The following is an 11,484-nucleotide window of genomic DNA, read 5'->3' as shown; positions in this document are numbered from 1 at the left end:
TTTTTTTTTCTATAGAGGGACTTTTAGAGACGTTGGATTTTGCCTAAAGTGACATTCAAAGCATCTATGGATTTTGTCAGATTTTCCCAATATGTGTGCTAAGGAGCTGACCCAGTCCCCAAGAGAACTAGGGGTGGCTGTACCTGTTTTTTGCTGCAGTCTGAGCAGCCACTGACTGAGTCACCACTTGAAAAATATCACAGAACCTTGTTTAACAACTTCCCTCCCTGACTGGTGATCATCACTTCGTGATGAATTTATTATTTGGAACTAGATTTTCTGTGCCTGTTCTCTTCCCCAAAGCACATTTTTATTACAAGCACAGGTAATGAAGTCTTTCAGCAGTGCAAGAATTGTGTTTCTTTACCACAGAAACTAAATGCTTCCCACATTTGTACAGCTCTAAATTCATCCTGAAAGTTTAAAATCCTTTTAAATATCGTATTGTCTTGTTTGTGGCATCCTGCCAAGGCCAAACACAGGACAGGGCAAGGAATAGGTGTGCATTTGTCCGTGTTTTCATTTCATGCATGATTTGATAGACTACACTGACTGGGAGTGCCACAAGACAAGGTAAGGCTCCTATTTCGCAATCTACGGCAAACAAGACCGCTCCCGTGCGCGTTGTAAACCCTTGTACCTTGTCCATAGGAAGGCCCACAACCCTGTGCGAGACGATGGGGAAAGCAGAGATATGGTTAATCAGAACATACTGGGATTTTGAATTCCCACGCCCTTTCCTGCCCAACTTCGAGTTCGTTGGAGGACTTCACTGCCAGCCTGCAAAGCCGTTACCAAAGGTAATAGGTGAGAAAGATTCCATTCTAAGGTGCAGACTTGCAGCCCATGGTAACGCTGAAATAACTGATGCAAAAAGGCACTGTGACAGGACAAATTCTTTAAACAAAACGGAGTCAAGACTTGCAGAAAGAGATGAGCCATGAACGCTTTTTCTATTGTTGCTTGGTGTAAGACATCTTAAAGGGGGTGAAATACCCACCTTGTCCAGCCTACGCTCTGCTGCGACGGGCAATATGCAGGTGGAAATTGAAACTCCCAGATACTGATGATGGCATTACAACATCTTCTAGTCTAGTTTATCACTCCTGTAGGTGCCTTAGAGAAGGCAGGGTGTTTGCAGTGCAAGTTTTTTACTAAAAGAAACCTTCTGACTCCCTTCCCATTCCCCTGTAGCAGGGGAAATGGATAACCATTGTCTTTTGGATGCTATTGCTCCATTTCACATGACACTAACTAAAAGAAAGAACAGGAAGACCTACTGGTCTCATCTGCAGAAAATCTGTTTAGCGCCATGTGCCGTATGGCAAGAAAGAAGAGAACTGGCTGACTACCGAAGGGACAGCAGTGACTCAATGAATCTCTGATCAGGATGCTGAAAACCAGTTTGCATCACCGTCCCTTCCTGCAGAGCTATGAAATGCAAAGCACTTGCCCCGGTAAAATCCAGAACCATGACAATGCCAGGGAGTGTCACAGGGTACGGCCCTCTTTTTTTTTGCTTGTGCTCTAGAAGAATTATGTCTTGAAACTGCTTGAATTGCTTTCAAAGAAGACAAAAGCTTCTGTCACCTGTCTCAACCTGTCCTGCTCCTTCTTGGGGAGCAAATGTTTTGCACAGGGCCAGGTCCGCCTTTGGAATGCCCTTGTTTCAGCGGAGGTGTTCACACAGCACGATCATCTCCTCGATAAGCCAGAAAGGTTCCTGTTCACCCAATCTGTGTGATCTGCAGTGCACAATTACTCTTAGCATGTTTTCTGCCTCTCCTAGGAAATGGAAGAATTTGTTCAGAGCTCAGGGGAACATGGCATCGTGGTATTCTCTCTCGGGTCGATGGTCTACAACCTAACTGATGAAAAAAGTAACATGATTGCCAAAGCCCTCAGCCAGCTTCCACAAAAGGTGAGTTTCCTTTCGAGTCTAAACCAACCTGCCTTGTTTTCTGTCACTCCTGTTGCCTTCAGAGAGCCTTTTATGTTTGGACTGGCCTGGGTTTTACCTGCATCTCTGCAGAGAGGCAGATGGCCGAGTCACCTCATGGGGTTCTGGCATTTCATGGAATCATAGAATGGTTTGGGTTGGAAGGGACCTTAAAGATCATCTAGTTCCAACCCCCCTGCCATGGGCACGGACACCTTCCACTAGACCAGGTTGCTCCAAGCCTCGTCCAGCCTGGCCTCGAACACTTCCAGGGATAGGGCATCTACATCTTCCCTTCTCTAAACCAGATGACCTGGAGGTGTGTCCACAGGCCAAAATACAAAAATCCCACTATGCAATTTATATAAGAAGCACATAATACCTAATGAAAGAGCTAAACTGGAGCCAAAGCTATTTAAATTACTGGGAAAAGGTACATGGGTTTGAGATAAAGCCCTACACTACATGCAATAATAGAGAAGGGCAAGTTACATGCACTGTGTTTATCTTATTCTTCCTTTGTTCAAGGTCCTCTGGCGATACAAAGGAAAAAAACCAGAAACTCTGGGCTCCAACACCAGGATTTATGACTGGATACCCCAAAATGACCTGCTCGGTGAGACTGATACTATCTGGGATGCATTGTGCCCTTGGAAAACCTGTTTCCTTTGTTTTTCCACTAAAATGGTTTATTCTGGCAAAAGAACTATGTAACACTTGTGGCTACAATTAGTTTTGCAGCTTAGGCAGCAGGGGTTTGATCTTGGAAGCTTAATTTCCCAGCCTGCTTTTGACTTGCAGGTGAATGGCTGTGCAAAGTCCATGGAATACACGGCCAGGCTGTGAAGGGAGTAGGGAGCAGTGGCTCAAGAAGGCAGCAGCTTGAGCTTAGCTACAAAGGTGGATCTCTAAAGCAAAAGCCTCTGTCTTAGCTCAGTGGTAACTGTCTGGAAGGGCTAAGAACCACGTGTAGACAGGAGTAAATATCAATCAAAGTGGACGTGCTCTGGAGCACAGTTTGGCCTCTGCAGTTAATCTCCAGGGCTCACTCTTCAAAATGCTCGACCTAAGTAAGGCTGCAGCAGTGGGATGCTGTGAACATAAGACCACATGAAAACTAGAACTGTACAACAGCAGAAGGGCTGAACTAACTCTGGGGTAGTCTGGAGGAACACGCTGATTGATACACAGCATTAAAATACATGTAACTGTGGGAAAACTAAGCGTGCAAGCTCTGCTGCTGACCCAGAGCTCAAGGCTGTTCCCTTCTCCAGCAGTGCATTCGCCTGGGGAGTCTGCAGTGCTCCTGTCCAAGCGAGGGTAGTCTGCCACAGCTGCTGTTACACGTACCTCTCCCTCGCTCTTCCAGGCCATCCCTTGACGAAGGCCTTTATCACCCACGGAGGGACCAATGGGATCTATGAAGCTATCTACCATGGGATCCCGATGGTTGGGATTCCCATGTTTGCCGACCAGCACGACAACGTTGCTCACATGAGGGCAAAGGGAGCTGCAGTGGAGCTGGATTACAGTACGCTGAAGACGCAGGACCTACTCGATGCGCTGAATACAGTCATTAACAATTCCACGTGAGTTCTGTTCTTGCCTTGCAGTAGGGTGAGGTTACTGAAGTCCTGGGCCGCTGCTGTGAGAAATTCTGCTGGCTCTTCTGGGAACCAAAACTACTGAGCACCTGGAGTTTGGGTTTTAGAAGAAAACCATCTTTCACTTCTCAGAAAGGAGAGATTAGGAATTTGATTTTCCTTATACTACATTTTATAATCCCTTTGAGAAAAATAGTTCTTGGAAGGCCCAGAGCAGCTCCTGAGTTTTCTGGTCTCTTCCAGTTTTCTGCTCTCTTCCTGTTCTCTGCTAGTGTAAATCCTCTGGAGGCTCTGGGTGACAATTCCAGCTGTATTATGTTAACTCTGTCTGTAGCCACAGTAATTCTTTTGCCTACCCCTGAATTACCAATATCCTTTGGTTACTGTAAATATCAGTCATGAATTAGAGGGTAAGGAAGCCCGGCAGCTGGGATCCTTTGCCAAGGCTAAGGCCATTGACAAAGGGATTGAAAAAAGGCAGGAGTTTTCACTCTGTGGCAGTGACTCCTGCCAAGCGTGAAGGTCAAGTATCCCTTCAAGGAAGAACTTCTAAATTCTGGAAGCAAACAGACCAACACTAATGGAAGTATCCAGTATCTGAGGGAATTAGCCATGGAGGAGGTGATCTACAACATGCATGACAACCAGGGATCCAAAGACCTGGATGAAATCTGGTGTGTGCAGCACTCCCACCAACCTCCTCCCCAGTTTTATCGCCGACCGTGACATCATGCAGTCTGGAATATCCCTTTGGCCATTTGGGGTCGGCTGTCATGGCTGTGTCCACTATCAACTTCTTGTGCCTCCCAGTCCACTCGCAGGTGGGGTGGTGTGAGGAGCAGAAAAGACCCCGATTCTGTGTTGGCACTGCTCAGCCGTAATGAGAACATGCCTGTTATCAACGCTGTTCTCAGCACAAACCCAAAACACAGCCCCAAACCAGCTACTGTGAAGTAATTAACTCTGTCCCAGCCAAACCCAGCACATTGTATTATGCTGCAACAGCACACGCTGTTCAGCCTGGAGAAGAGAAGGCTCTGGGGAGACCTTATTGCAGCCTTCCAGTGCCTGAAGGGACTACAAGGAAGCTGGGGGGGGCTTTTTACAAGGGCCTGTAGTGACAGGACAAGGGGCAATGGGTTTAAATTGAAAGTGGGGAGGTTTAGATGAGGTATCAGGAAGAAGTTCTTCCCGGAGAGGGTGGGGAGGCACTGGGACAGGTTGCCCAGAGAAGCTGTGGATGCCCCATCCCTGGAAGTGTCCAAGGCCAGGCTGGATGAGGCTTGGAGCAACCTGGTCTAGTGGAAGGTGTCCCTGCCCACGGCAGGGGGGTTGGAACTGGATGGGCTTTAAGGTCCCTCACAACCCAAACAATTCTAGGATTCTATGCAGCAAATGTTTCCAGGTTGGTATTTTTAAAGAAATATCTGGAATAATTTTTAGTAACTTTGCTTTGAAAAAGACTGGCTTTCTTTATTACCATTTATAACCCAACTTTATGCAGATGGGAGTGAATTGGGCCAGTTTCAAATATATTTAAAATAACACTGATGAAAGTAAAAGCAGGGCTGTCAACCTTCCTCAAGACGACAGACAGTTGCTGAATGGGTTGTTTCAGGAATCAATGACCTATCTCCTTGGTTTCTTCTTTTTTTCCCCCAGCTATAAGGAAAATGCTCTAAGATTATCCAAGATACACCACGACCAGCCAGTGAAGCCTCTGGACAGAGCAGTCTTCTGGATTGAATTTGTCATGCGTCACAAAGGAGCAAAGCACTTGAGACCAGCTGCTCACCACCTCACCTGGTACCAGTACCACTGCCTGGATGTTCTGGCCTTCCTGTTCACCTGTACAGCCACTGCCATCTTCATTCTTGTCAAGTGCTGCTTGTGTTGCTGTCGGAGATGCGGCAGGGTTGCAAAGAGGAAGAAAGAATAGACTTCCCGTTCCCATCCGCACTTTCTCTTCTCCTAGGCTGATTCAGCAAGGTACTCATGCACATTTATTGGTGAATAAAATAATTAGGATATTCTTTAAGCTGAGCACCACATTGATCTGGGTCACGCTAAAAAGCTGTTGTGGGGCAGAGCTGCTTGCTTAGCCAGCAAATTCCTTCTGGACTAAATAAGGTTGAATTACAGTTGCTTTATCCCTTGGGACCCTGTTAGCTGATCACACACAGTCCCTAGAGTGGTAACTGCTGCTCTACCTTTTCAGATTCATTCTGGTGCATTTCGTAAGCTCAGCCTTCCCATGGATGGTACTGTGTGGGTCCCTCCACCTGTAACCAGTCTCCTTAACTCTGTCATCTCCTACAACGTCACCCAGCCTCAATGATTCGCAACCAAAATGCCTCTCCTGTCAGAACAGCTCTTTCCAGACTGGGCAGTGAAGCTAAGATCACGGGCTCCTAAAAAGCACCCACCTGAACAGCCAAGATATGAAAAATTGGGAGCTGCAAGTGGCTGGTGAAGCCCAGATCGTCACATTTTTACAAATGCACTACTTGGGGGCAGAGGGGAGACCAGAGTCCTAAAACCAGCAGAGAAATTACTTTTCTGATTACCCTTTCTCTTTCCCCAATAACTTTTTCTCTTGTCCACTCAGTCTGGAGTCCTGCCGCACAGGCTGTCGTTCTGTGACACCCCAGGGGTGTGAAAACCACCACTATGCTGAATTTGCCCACCTTCACCCTCAAAAGCCTCTGAGCCACACAGATAAACGCAGAAAAACGTGTAGAAGTGGAACTTGCAATGCAGTAACATTCCACGTGAGAATAGTGCAATAGGCACTTGCCTTGCCTGAAAACTCGGGAGGGAGAATGCTGCTGCTCTTGGCTCAGTGGCAGTAAACGCAGCACTCCTGAAATAATTTAAAGTGCACCTACTGATGAAAGCCTACCTACGGTGATGCTAGTTCAGGCCTCCTGTTCTAGGGAAGGGTACTCCACTGCTGTGCCAGCTTACTCAGAAAAAGAACCTGCCCCAATTTTAACAGGTTATTTGCTGTATTCTGGATGCAGCAGAACTGTTTTCAAACAGAACAGCCTGAGAAAACATGTCGTATTTGTTTACGTAATAAAGTTGCCTATACTACATTAACCTTTTTCTTAGCATTGTCAATAGTTTCAACATCTGCTTCAATCTCTTCGTACTACAACACTTACAAAAGCTCAAGCGAATTGTTTCCGAAGTAAAGACGGGTCAGAACAACACTAGTGCTTGTCACAGGTAGGGGGCCTACAAGGAAGCTGGGAGGGACTTTTTACAAGGGCCTGTAGTGACAGGACAAGGGGTAACGGGTTTAAATTGAAAGTGGGGAGGTTTAGATTGGACATCAGGAAGAAATTCTTCCCGGAGGGGGTGGGGAGGCACTGGGACAGGTTGCCCAGAGAAGCTGTGGATGCCCCATCCCTGGAAGTGTCCAAGGCCAGGCTGGATGAGGCTTGGAGCAACCTGGTCTAGTGGAAGGGGTCCCTACCCATGGCAGGGGGGGTGGAACTAGATGGGCTTTAAGATCCTTTCCAACCCAAACCATTCTGTGATGCTATGATTCTGGTACACTGTTCCCAGTGTCACGATAGGATCAAATGCACGAACATGCACGCTGAAATACGCGGAGTGAACACAAAGTAGAACAGCATGACATTCAGGCCCAAGATGAGGAAGGTTTTGCTGCGACTCTTCACAGAGCTGACTCCTTAGGCACAGCTCCACCAAGACTGCTCACTAACAGCCCCCCTCATCCAGCCTCTGCAAGCACATTTGCCAAGACATCAGTCTGGTTGTCAGAAGGCCAGAAAACCTCCTAGCATTGCACAAAGACACTGGTCAGGTAGGCTAGCAAGGACATGGGATAGCTGGGGGAAGTTGGACAGAGAAAGTGCTTTGCAGTCAGAGAAATGTGGCTCATCTAGTACTGAATTTAAAAGGTAAAAAACCCAACCAGCCCCCCTCCTCTTTCTAGACTCTGTATAGAAAGCAGGGAAAGATGAAAGAAAGAATGAAGGTGGCCTGTGATGCAGTTTTCCAAGTAGACACAAATTCGATAGACTGATCTAATCCAACTGGTAAGAGTGAACAATAAACTGGTTTGAGGAACCCAAATACAGAGTCAGCTTCTTGTAGGGTTTAAAAAATTCCAACATACTTGCATGTCAGAGGTCAAACACTTGGCTTAGCACACACAGATGTTTACTACAGCTGTGCAGACTAAAATACAGAGCCCAAATTAACTGTCAGAGCTATACCAACCACGGTTCCACAACTGCCACACTGTGGCCAGTCTCAGATTGCAGTTTATCCACCCAGCTACAGGACTGTGGAGTTGGAGGTATTTAAGGCACATGCTACATCTGGCTTTGTTACAGAAGACGCTGAAGAAAGGTTATGAGAAGTACACTGAGGCAGTGCTACTCTCAGAAGTTTCAGGAACTAGGAAATTGTTGGAGAAATTGAACAGCTTCCACATGAGTCTTTTTTTTTTGGTTTTACCATTGGCATTTAGATGAAAATATTCACTATTTAAGAAAATAACCAGTGATGCAGTAAGCACTACAAAGACGTGGGGAGAGCCTGGGTCTCCCAGACACCCTCCTGAGAGAGAGGTGTGATTATGGCCAAGGACAGCCTCTCAACAGCTCAAAGACCATTTAAGTGGAACATGTAGGGCCTTAGTAACCCCGATTAGCTGCAGGAGCTACAAGTTGACTACTTCACTGTGGAAACAGAAAAGCAATTACCCTTTATTTCAACAGTCCTTTTCCTAAAGGCAGGCTATGGATCAATTCTGCCGATGGCAAGAATCTTGAAACCATTTTTGAACACAAATACTTTCCTAGAACTGCCAGAATCTATCAAAGCTGGCAAACTTAGACGACCAAGAAACCCGATCTGGAGTTTTAACTGTTTCAATAATTACTAATTTATTTTTGTAAAAAAAAAGAAAAAAAGAAAAAAAGAAAAAGGTAGCAACTTAGAATACAGTGATATTTCCTGGTTCCACACACGCAGGTTGTGAACATTCCAAGCAATGTGTACCTATTGGAAGGAGACTAGACAAAAGAATGGACCAAAATGTTACTGACCACGCGAAGATTTTTTAAAAAAGGGTTAAAAATTAGTTATCTTCTTAATATTGCTTTCGTCACTGAAGACTTGAAAAAACACTTGGCTTGACAGATAGGGCTGAAAAACATGTTGGGGGGGGGAAGGCTGCTTCAACACTGTCGTACAGTCAAAAATTTAAAAAAAAAAATCATACTTCAGTGTTTGCATACTCAATTACAGCATTCTCCCACTGAACCATGTGAAACTACAGGAAGAAAAATGTCAAAGCAAAAAAAAAAAAAGGCAGTTATCCATCAGTATTCAAAAACCTAGAATGAAATCACCAAGTAGATGAACACTTATGAGAATTAATCAATATCTACATTCTCAGCTGTTTCCCATTCTGCTCCAATAGAAACGCGAAGTTGAGTGTCAGCTTTGCGTATTTTATTTTTTGGCTGATTTGAGGGTTTTTTTTCCAGTTCACAGTTCACTGCATGCTTGGAATAGAGAGGGTCATTATAAATCCTTCTACACAACGAACTTTAAGTAGACAGTTGAAAATAAAATGTACTACTTGTAAACACACAAAAAAATACAAGCTTTTTTTGTTTCAAGTGAGCACTGGTTCCAGACAGATTATCTTCGGTATCTACCTCTTTCACCTCTGTCTCTGTCCCGGTCACAAATCCTCTCTCTCTCCCTTTCCCGATCACGGCCTCTGTCACGTTCTCTGTCTCTTCTAGTATCTCTAGGTCGGTCGCGTTCCCGCTCTCGGTCTCTCTCCCGGGGCCTGCTTCTCCGACCGCTGACAACTGCTTGTGTGCGGCGAAGAAAGTCATCTACTCTCATGTCGTAGTCGTGCTGTGATGAAAGAACAGCTCTGTTTACTTTCTTTCCCAGATTAAAATTCCCTTCCTTCCCTTACCCATAGGATTGGCCGTAACACCTGGGAAAGCCCGGTATTTAAAAACACCCCAAAATTATGTCCAGCATCTATAAGCCCAAATTTCTTCTTTCACCTTCAGGGCAGCAGCATGTCTGTGGGCAGCACCCGGGGTTCAAAAGCCAGATACCAGCAAGAGACCTAAAAGCTAAGCAGCCTTCAAAGGCTGCGAACAGAAATTATTTAACAATCTGCCCCATTTCCTGATGTGCCTGCAAAAAGTGACAAACCACAAACTTTTCTGCTGATAATTTGCTGTGCATGAGCACAAGCAGGGTTACAGGCATGTCCTTACTGAAACTGGGCTTCAGCATGAAGACTTTCAGAACTAGACAGCTGGAAGCCAGCATAAGCACACACCTAATCTCAGAACAGCACAATTTTACATAATCTGGGGGAAGAGAGGCTTTTCAAGGATGCTGGAAGTCTCTAGTCAATCTAAATATCTCTTTCCCCAAGGAAAATTAATCTAGGTCTTAAAAATGCAGTTTAATCGAAGTCAACCTCAAGTTAAGCTACACCTGCACCCCAAATTCCTACTGTGGCCTGCAGCCTCGCATCCTCCTCCATCTCTGTGGACACTTACTACTCGTTTGTCTCTGTATCTTGCTTCATGTGATAGGGGATGATGTCCTGAGTACGGCGGGTGAGCTTGAGGCGGAGGTGCATGGTGCTGATAGTAAGGGTGGTGTGGTGGCTGCTCCATACCTGGATATGGTGGCTACGAGAAAATTACAGGGCGTTTGTTGAGAGTTTCAAAACAAAGAAACGCACACAAGGCTGAGTGCTGGAAATTAAATGTAGAGGTTACTTGCATTCCGATGGAAAACCTGGCACCTAAATATATCCGATCACAGCCTCCTAACCGAATGGCAGGTTGGGTCATCCAGGCAGCATGCTTTACTACTTCTCTACTGCTGGGTTTTTAGGAGTATGGCCAACACCCTCCCCTAACACACCTTCCCATATCTGCCTCAAAGTGACACTGTAGATAAATCAACTGCTGCTCAAATGGGGTGGATTTTTTTTTTTTTAACCTATGCATAACAGAATGTGAATTTTGTCTAAACCAGTGAGCTCTTACAGAAATGAGTCTTTTCAGTGCCATTCTTTATGAATATATTCCTACTGTAAATCAACAAACATACTCTGCAAGACAAATTATTCAAGAAAATGCTAGCAGACTTTTTTGTTTATTTTAAACAAGACACCCCTTGGCTGTTCTCTTCAGCATGCAGAATGAGGAAAAGGGGATTAAAAAAAAAAAAGAGGTGGCGGTTTCTGAAGGCTTAGGTCTTTCAACGGTTTTGAAAAAACATTTTCCTCCCAGTTGGACTATTTTGTTCACTTCCTTCAGTTATGACAAACCAAAGTTGTGTTTCAGCTGAGAAAAAACAAGAGGCTATGTAATAGCATCTCTACATCTGGCACAGCCTTTTGCTCATTCAGAGTACACAAGAGCCAAAAGACTCATGCAAGTTACCCAAAATCAGGACCCTCAGGGCCAGAATTACTAGATATAACCAGAGTAACTGGTTATAATGACTATTCCTCCTAACACGATGGCAGACACAGCTGTACAGATGAACTATCAGTTAACTTCCATGTACGGAGGTACGTGCACTCACACATATGCTCATCTGACTGGGAAAAAAGTGCATTTCATTGGAGGCTGCAAGGCAGCAAGGCTTATTTCGCTTCGGGTGTGCAGTACGTTCTGCTGCTTTCCTGCATGCTTCACTGCCACAGCCAAATGCAAGCCACTGCGCAACACCAGAGCATGCCAGCCCATTCCAGGAGCCTCTGCAGCAAGTCCACCTCTGATGCATTTACTGGTTGAAAAAAAGCCAATTACTACGGGTATTTAGCAGAACAACATTTCATCACGCTCTCTTGCGCAGGCTAAAGGAGGGTTATGCTATTTCCTCACAGCGTCCAGTTTCTTG

At 45.4% G+C, this 11,484-nt stretch overlaps 2 protein-coding genes across 2 annotated transcripts in view; one reads left to right on the top strand and one right to left on the bottom strand.

The window, feature by feature from the left end:
• The first annotated feature begins 644 nt into the window (after window positions 1-644).
• LOC104508294 (UDP-glucuronosyltransferase 2A1-like) lies at window positions 645-5,517 on the top strand. The gene is made up of 5 exons (XM_010149862.1): window positions 645-800; window positions 1,790-1,921; window positions 2,468-2,555; window positions 3,309-3,528; window positions 5,206-5,517. Exons 1-5 carry the CDS (start codon window positions 678-680, stop codon window positions 5,480-5,482), a joined length of 840 nt encoding a protein of 279 aa, XP_010148164.1. The 5' UTR covers window positions 645-677; the 3' UTR covers window positions 5,483-5,517.
• A 3,410-nt stretch (window positions 5,518-8,927) lies between these two features.
• YTHDC1 (YTH domain containing 1) overlaps window positions 8,928-11,484 on the bottom strand; it is an 18,773-nt gene continuing 16,216 nt past the window's right edge. The window contains exons 16-17 of the mRNA XM_010149861.1: window positions 10,125-10,259; window positions 8,928-9,456 (exon numbers count right to left, since the gene is read on the bottom strand). Coding sequence (XP_010148163.1) covers window positions 9,232-9,456; window positions 10,125-10,259 — 360 coding nt within the window. The 3' untranslated portion in view covers window positions 8,928-9,231. The remainder of the gene's footprint in view (window positions 9,457-10,124; window positions 10,260-11,484) is intronic.

Source organism: Eurypyga helias, unplaced genomic scaffold (genome assembly GCF_000690775.1).
Source record: "Eurypyga helias isolate BGI_N326 unplaced genomic scaffold, ASM69077v1 scaffold21404, whole genome shotgun sequence".
Classification (NCBI taxonomy): domain Eukaryota; kingdom Metazoa; phylum Chordata; class Aves; order Eurypygiformes; family Eurypygidae; genus Eurypyga; species Eurypyga helias.
The sequence above is the reverse complement of the archived record's forward strand: the minus strand, read 5'-3'. Positions and strand labels throughout refer to the sequence as shown.

Excerpts from the sequence above, each read along its gene's own strand:
- LOC104508294 (XM_010149862.1), top strand. The coding sequence starts at position 678 with ATGGGGAAAGCAGAGATATGGTTAATCAGAACATACTGGGATTTTGAA. Across the intron at positions 1,922-2,467 it reads TCAGCCAGCTTCCACAAAAG|GTCCTCTGGCGATACAAAGG; the intron begins GTGAGTTTCCTT and ends CCTTTGTTCAAG. Across the intron at positions 2,556-3,308 it reads ACCCCAAAATGACCTGCTCG|GCCATCCCTTGACGAAGGCC; the intron begins GTGAGACTGATA and ends TCGCTCTTCCAG.